Here is a 7,294-nt window from a genome sequence, read left to right on the forward strand (position 1 = left end):
GAGATAGAGAAAGCACTAAAAGGGATGCGTGAGAGAAGAAGAGACAAGTGGGATCAGAATGGAGAGTGTGAGAGAGGAGGAGATTGAGAGCAGAGGGAGACGGGAAAGAGGAGAACGAAATAAAAAACAAACGCTCCATGATGATCTATCTGATGGCACGAATCTAAACACTATGATTGAATGGTAGAGATACTCTAGAACTAATTTCTGTCAATTCTTATAAAGGTAAAATAGGAATTAATATAAATTAATCTTAAATGTGATTGATTGGATAAATATGTGAGTTTGTATGATTTGAAAGGATAAATATGTAATTATTGATTTTAGAGGGGGGAATATGTAATATTGAAGTTTTTGAGGGGGATTCATGAAATTTCCCCTATAATTTAATTAACAAAACGTGGGCTCCTTGAGGATTTTTTTCTTTTTTTTCAAATTGGAAATTATAGAATGTAGTCATTGAAGTTTGGAGTTTCCTGGCAAAGTCTTGTTTGATATGTCAGTTTGGTTAATAGTAATACAACTTATTTCAAAAAAGACCAGTTTTGAAACATGAAGGCAAGGGAATGAGCAGAATTATCTATCAGAACAATCCATATCACCGCCAGATCATACGACACTTGCTTCCCCATACTCGATGTATAAACACCACCTGGCAGAGATGCATAACCCTGGCCAATAGAACAGTAGAAGATCGTTCAGGGACTAAAACCAGTTGTAGTCTTGTAGAAAAATATTTGCAAAAAATGGAAAAGTTATTTATCACCCTGCAAGTAAAAGAATGTCATGTTTCATTCATAAAGCTAATCGATGATTGCTTAATATAATTTTACTCAGTTATTTTTTGAGATGTGCTTTAAGTTAGCAACTCATGCCCAAATGAAGAAAATTCATGGAGAACAGAGTAAAATGATGAGGGGGTACTGGATTAATATACTGGAAAAAGAAAAGACGATCTAGGCCATTCATTTTACCTGTTGAATGATTTTGGGGTACTCAGTATACAGTGCGTTCCTCCAGTCTTCATCCAGAATCTTGTCAAGTGAAATATCTTCGAGAGCAATCAGAGTTGTCTCAAGCATGTCAAGTCCGGCTTGGTTTGCAAAGGTGAACACCGGCACATTCTGAAAAATATATTTATATTTCAAACAACATTCAAAATTTGCTTGGCTTTAAAACTGTAAACTCTTACGTAATAAAAAATGTTAAGGCTTCTTTAGAATATAGGATGTATTAATTGTTTACTTGCCTTCATAGAGAAGCAGATGATGGAGTCAGAATGGTTCCAGAGTTGATTAAAGACATCACTTCCCTGAGAGTCAATACTACCAAAGAGCTCTTCCCCAGTATGAAACCTGAAAAAAAATTCACATAATCAAAACCACTACAATTACTACACAAACAGGCTGCATAGAATTGGTAACCAATGACAATAATTTCAGAGAGCAAGTAAAACAAGGAGAAATATTGGCCTTTGTTTGCAAATGTACAGATTCTATTTGCACAGAAAAAAAGATCCCTCCAAATAATGTATTCACCATAACATAGGTACAACAAAACAGTCATAGAATGGCAAAACTTAATATACAATAACATACCAGACTTTTTCAATAAGAAAGACAAGTGTGCATCAAATTGTACCTGTAACTCGAATAAATCCTTTGGGCAAGAGTGTGAACCTCAGGAGAAGCACTGGAAAACTGCCTGGGCTCAATCTGAGAACCAATTAGGGAAGATGATATTTCCATGGCTATTCGCTGTACCGAGGCCATCACACTTGTGACACATTCCCGGGCCATTGCTGCTACCCTGTCACGAAGATTGTTCTCATATGCAAATTGAAATGCAATTGTCAAGACTGACCTCATATTGCTGTATAAGTTCGGATCAGAGCTGTCAAATACTGCCTGTGTGGCCCTCCCAGCAGATCCAGATCTGACCTTTTGTGAGTATGCCAGATCAAGAGTTTGGTTGCCTCCACTGTTATCCTGAGAAAGCAAAAAGAATAGGCCAAACTGAGCAAAAATACACACCCAAATACTCTAAGTTGAAAATTAGCAACTTCCAATTTGCCTACACCTAAAAAAAATCATAGTGGATTGGAATAATCAAACCCTAATTCCTGAAAATAAATACAATTCCCAGACTTTAAACAATGTAGGAGAAAATGCAAAGAATTAAAATCCAAGAAATGTTACCATCTTAGAATCGACGGAAATAATATGAAACCCAGAAGGGAGAAGAGATGCGTCATCAGAAAAGGATTCATCATCAATTGGAGCAAATAGGAGAGAAGCACAAGCACCAAGTGAACTCTCATCCAACCCGCTACATAGCTGGAAAAATCAAAACAAAAATGCATGATATTTTTGGCAAAGAAAAAAACAATGGAAATTCTACCATAACATAATGCTGCTAAAAAGTTCTTAAATTATATTTATAGAACCTGAAGAATGTAAAGGTCTCTAGGTACCACATCATCATGGCCGAAACCATGCCCCTCAAGCCTTATAACCTCCAAAAACTAAAATATAACACAGACTAAATCAGCACAATGCATATATACTAAATTAGAAAAATGGAAAGTATTAAGTTAAACTGAAATACCTCTTCATGCTCCAGAGTATGTGCCTGGCTGCCCAGAAAGCCAGTATTGGGCCTCTGCCCAGGAACTGCATCCAAACCCGCTCGTAAAGAGGCAGATGAGTAACGGTCGACTCCACAGTCAGCCCACTCTGACCGATGTTCCCTTAAAAACCTCAGCAGCAAACTGGGCGGTACATTCTGCATCCATAAAATAGCAAGTGTCAAACAAATGAAGAAGAGATGAATGTGAGTTTACTCTTTCTGATAAAAGTTTAACATAATGAAACCTGAAGAAGCATTGAAGCCTTGGCACAAAGAATTTCACTGCTAGTGGGAAAAAACGGGTTTGAAGAGGTGAGAACAGATCCTATAAGCTTGTTAGGAGAGCAATTGATTGCTATCACAACATTTTCAACCCCGTCACTGTTCATTACAGACCACCCATCATCAGCAAATCCGTTAACAGCACCGTTAAAACCCCTGTTTTCAATTAGAAAAAGAGAAGACAGTCAACCTGCATCTGCTCAAATTAATAGCAGAGAAAAGAATTAAATGTAAAAGATAAGAAGGCAAGAACAAGGACCTGCTCAGCCTCTGGCTGAAGGTCCTTAAAACAGCCGGTTGATGACCTCCACAGTATGGAATTTCACCACTTGATTCGAGTGCAATCTGCCGAATATGATGCAAGGCCTAAATTGAAATAGAAGTTATAAACATATTTGAAATAGCAAAAAGAGTCAGATAAAAACATTAAACATTGCATAACAATGGACTGACACCTCACTTACCGCAAAAGTCATTTTCTGTGCCAGAATTTTGGGTGATGCGTAAAATGGCCTAAGGACCTGCAGTGCACTCCAAGCCTACAAATAAACATTTATGCAGCATTTAATAAAAGTGACATGACACCCCATTGAGACTAACAAACATTTATTTTATTTACTCACATCCAAGTCAATGTGATCAACTATACGAATCACTGAGTCACCGTCACAAGGTTGAATCAAGTACCCACTCGGCAGCATTTCAGCTCTTAGGAAATTTTGGGCAGGTGGACAGGTGGGCCCACCAGTTGAAGGTGTCAGCGACCTCTCACAAATCTGAGCAAGCAACCAAACATTTAGTAAAATCAAAACAACAAGAAAAATAAATTGATTTCAGTATTGTACGGTTGAAGGCTGCAATTTACCACTAGACTCCCATCCTCCAGGACAGTTGTGTACCGAAGAGTCCAAAAGTCATGTGCTGATGCTAGAGCAGTAGGAGCATATGTCTGAAATATATAAACATTATACATTAACAAATATTGTTTGAAGTTCATATTTGAAAAGAAAAAAAACGACCAGGCTAGGATCTAGAAAATACAAACCTGCATATACATCAGCTCAATCTGACCACCATTTTTAGTTGGGATTGATCCATGCACATCAACCGACCGACAGTCGCGGTACCATGATAAACGGTTTTTCAGAATTTCAACAACCTATAACAATTACATCATTTAAATCAATATTGTTGTACCAAACAAACAAGAAAGTACTAAGAGACGTTTGATCACTTTATACTTTGGTACAACAGAAAAATAAGATAAATTTTATACAATTAAAATAATCCAAAACAATAAAATATGTTCAACAAAAATTAAATGGAGGTGAAGTTGCAAACCTTGGTGGGTTCAAGGCTAACAACGCAGCAAGCTCCAGCCGCAACACCTCTTGAACTGTGGGAAACATCAATGATTCCTATGGGATCCGGACCAGGCTATACCAAGAAAAAAGAAATTTGAATTACTTAACAGAACTTAAATTGAAGAGATTAAAAAGAAAAGATTTTTAAGGAAAAAGCAAATTTACATACTTTCATCCCCGCCATTTGAACCCATTCGATGACGGTTCCAGTTGCCTTTGGCAGGAACTCAGCTAGGGCCTCCCCAGCAATTGCGAGTAGACTACATGAAATGAAGTCGTCATTTTATAAAATATTATTGACAACAAATGAAAGAAATAAAAAACAAAAAAGCAACATACCCAGCTGGGTTGTTAGCATACCGCTGAGGAAGCTGACTTGGCCGGTTACGTTGGTGCTGACTGCTTGTCACCACCAAATCACAACTTGTGTCTGTCGTAGCCACAGAAGTCTGAAAGCAGAAAAAAAAGAAAATAAAGCATTAGTATCATTTTATTTTTTGTGTAAATTAATTGATTCAGATTTTAACTAATACAAAAACAATTGGCCTTATTTGTTGGGTTTCAATCTAGATGTCGCTTGCAAATATGGAAGATGGTGTCAATGTAATCCGAAAAGGAATAACCTCAACATTAATGTAAAACAGTAGTGTTAAAAATTTGGAATGAGCATTACAGTGTGAATTCGGTTGCGCATGCAACCATTCTCATACACAAGACGAGATGATTGCTTCTGCAGTCGATCATTCTCTTCCATGAGCAACTTATTCATGGCGGTCAGTTTGTGGTTCACTGTCTGGAGATGCGAAGCCTCCTCCTTATATTTTTCACGAGTCCTGGAATAGACAGAGAAGGGGTGTTCAGCTAGTAAAGAAATGAAAAAAAAAATTATTAGATCTAATACTTATGGGAAAAGGATTAATATACGCAATACGTATAAAATCAGCCAAAAAAAATAGAAGAAAGGAAAACTTAAAAAGAATCGAACTATAATCATCTCACCTCCGGTTCTGAAACCAAAGTTTGATATTTCTCGGCGGGATGTTGGATAGCACAGGGTGGTCTTGTATAAGCTGCACAATCATAGGAATTGGCGGTGTGTCACACTTGGTGTAAACTCCCATCAGTATCTCAAGCTGCTCTGTAGTGTACCGTACATGCTGCCCGTCCTTCGGTTGTTGCTGGCACGACGATTTCTCTTTCGTCGCCATTTGCTGCAGTGACCCCAAAAGATTAGAAATATGGAGCGGTTGTCTGTCTCTTGGGCGGAGTTCAGATCACGAAGAGAGGGATTTGAGAGTGGTGAGTGGTTTATTTAATAGCTGGGAAGAGAGGGAGAGAGAGTTGGAACCTCCAAAAGAGGATGCAATTCTATGCAATCTGAGTTAGGTGGAACCAGTTGTATGCAGGGCAAAGTAACATTTCCAATTTCAGCTCAAAGAGGGAGAGATTTGAGGGGTGGTGTGTAAGACGAGCCTTCTTAGAGTTTTAAGCAGATGCAACTGGACTTACCGAAAGATGAGTTGCCCGTAAAATCAGGTTGGCGGATCCAAATGCACTGGGACTGGAGACCTCCAATGCAAGCATGGTACCGTTTTGTCTAATTGACTTTTTTAAATTATAAAGCCATTATTATTTGTATTTTAGTATGGTAAGATTAAAACATCCATAAACGAACATTCTCGACAATAAATTTTGAATTTATTGTTTTGAATTTGCTACAAAAGGGAAATCCTACGATCTGAATGAAGATCATACGAAGAAATCAAGTACCTAAAAAACGGGAACAAGTCGTCGATTTAAATTTTAAACAAAGATAGAAGAATAGAACATTTATTTGATCGGATTTGAACTGAAAATGCAAAATCCTATCTATCTATACCTTTGAAGAGCGAAGATGAAGCTCTCTCTACACTACAGACTACAGAGAGGGAGACAGGGAGAGAGCGTAGAATAGAATAGATCGATGCTTTCTAGAATTGGAAGGTTTTGCTGAACAAGTGAGGTGAGTAGAAGAGAGTGAACTGTCAACTTGCAGAATTCGCATCCGCTCAGATATCTCATATTTTGCGTGGTTTTTTGGAAAATCTCAACTGTTCATAGACGTCCTCCACAAATCTCAAAGCTCAAATAATAATGGCCCCTGCGCTATCCCCAAATAGACACCGGACACGTAGCCACGCAAAATATGAGGTATCTCAGGGAATGCGCACTCAACAGAGCTCAACAGTTGACGTCCGAGAGTGCCAGTGACATGTCCCTCTATAAACCGTCGATCAGATGATCATCACTGTACCTTCTTTCTGTCTATTCGTAATCTCGGTCGTCTGATTTCGTGCGGAGGAGGCAAACTAAACAAGTTTTGAATGATCCTGGTTTTGAAGTAATGCGTTACAACAACAACAATGACTCTGGGCCCCACAGACTAAGAATTAATTTGGAATGCGAGTAATTATACGTGACAGGTTCATTCAATTGAGATTCAGTAAAATACATGCTCTCCGAAGGCGGGAAAATAATGACCTGTAAGGCGAAGCTGCGTTAAGGTGCCATAGACCGATAGATAGACGGGGTAAAGATTTTAACAGAGTAGTTTTGGCTTAATGTGCAGTGCACAGACTATAGAATCAAAAAAGAGTTTCATATGGTTCTTGCGCTGCATGAAGTTAAAACTACTCTGTTAAAATCTTTACCGCATAGCCCATAGTTGGTTTTACTAAATCATGTTGACTTGATCAAATCTTATTTCCTCATGTTGACTTGGTCAACACTGTGATTCTTCTAATAAATAGGCTGACATGGTGTTTGTGTGCTGAGTCGGATAAGGCCAAGCTTTTACTAAATCAGGTTTAGATTCTTGATTAAGCTAGTTTTATTCTCTATATAAAGCAATGTAAGATGTAATCACAAATATACAGAAATACAATGAAATAGTTTCAAATCTTTCTTTCACTAACTTTTGACAATCTAAATTTTTTTTTTTTTAAATTCGATTACAATTAAAAATTTAAAAATATATTGAA

General features: G+C 37.7%; 1 protein-coding gene across 1 annotated transcript; it reads right to left on the reverse strand.

Annotated features, from left to right (window-relative positions):
• Nucleotides 1-524: 524 nt before the first annotated feature.
• LOC144564412 (homeobox-leucine zipper protein HOX32-like) lies at nt 525-5,482 on the reverse strand. The gene is made up of 18 exons (XM_078314008.1): nt 5,274-5,482; nt 4,948-5,107; nt 4,614-4,723; nt 4,444-4,534; nt 4,252-4,347; nt 3,956-4,069; nt 3,776-3,859; nt 3,534-3,686; nt 3,375-3,449; nt 3,170-3,276; nt 2,874-3,066; nt 2,608-2,784; nt 2,447-2,524; nt 2,199-2,336; nt 1,642-1,988; nt 1,250-1,355; nt 975-1,124; nt 525-671 (listed from the first exon to the last, which is right to left on the reverse strand). Exons 1-18 carry the CDS (start codon nt 5,480-5,482, stop codon nt 525-527), a joined length of 2,535 nt encoding a protein of 844 aa, XP_078170134.1.
• Nucleotides 5,483-7,294: the final 1,812 nt, after the last annotated feature.

Source organism: Carex rostrata, chromosome 13 (genome assembly GCF_964058835.1).
Source record: "Carex rostrata chromosome 13, lpCarRost1.2, whole genome shotgun sequence".
Classification (NCBI taxonomy): domain Eukaryota; kingdom Viridiplantae; phylum Streptophyta; class Magnoliopsida; order Poales; family Cyperaceae; genus Carex; species Carex rostrata.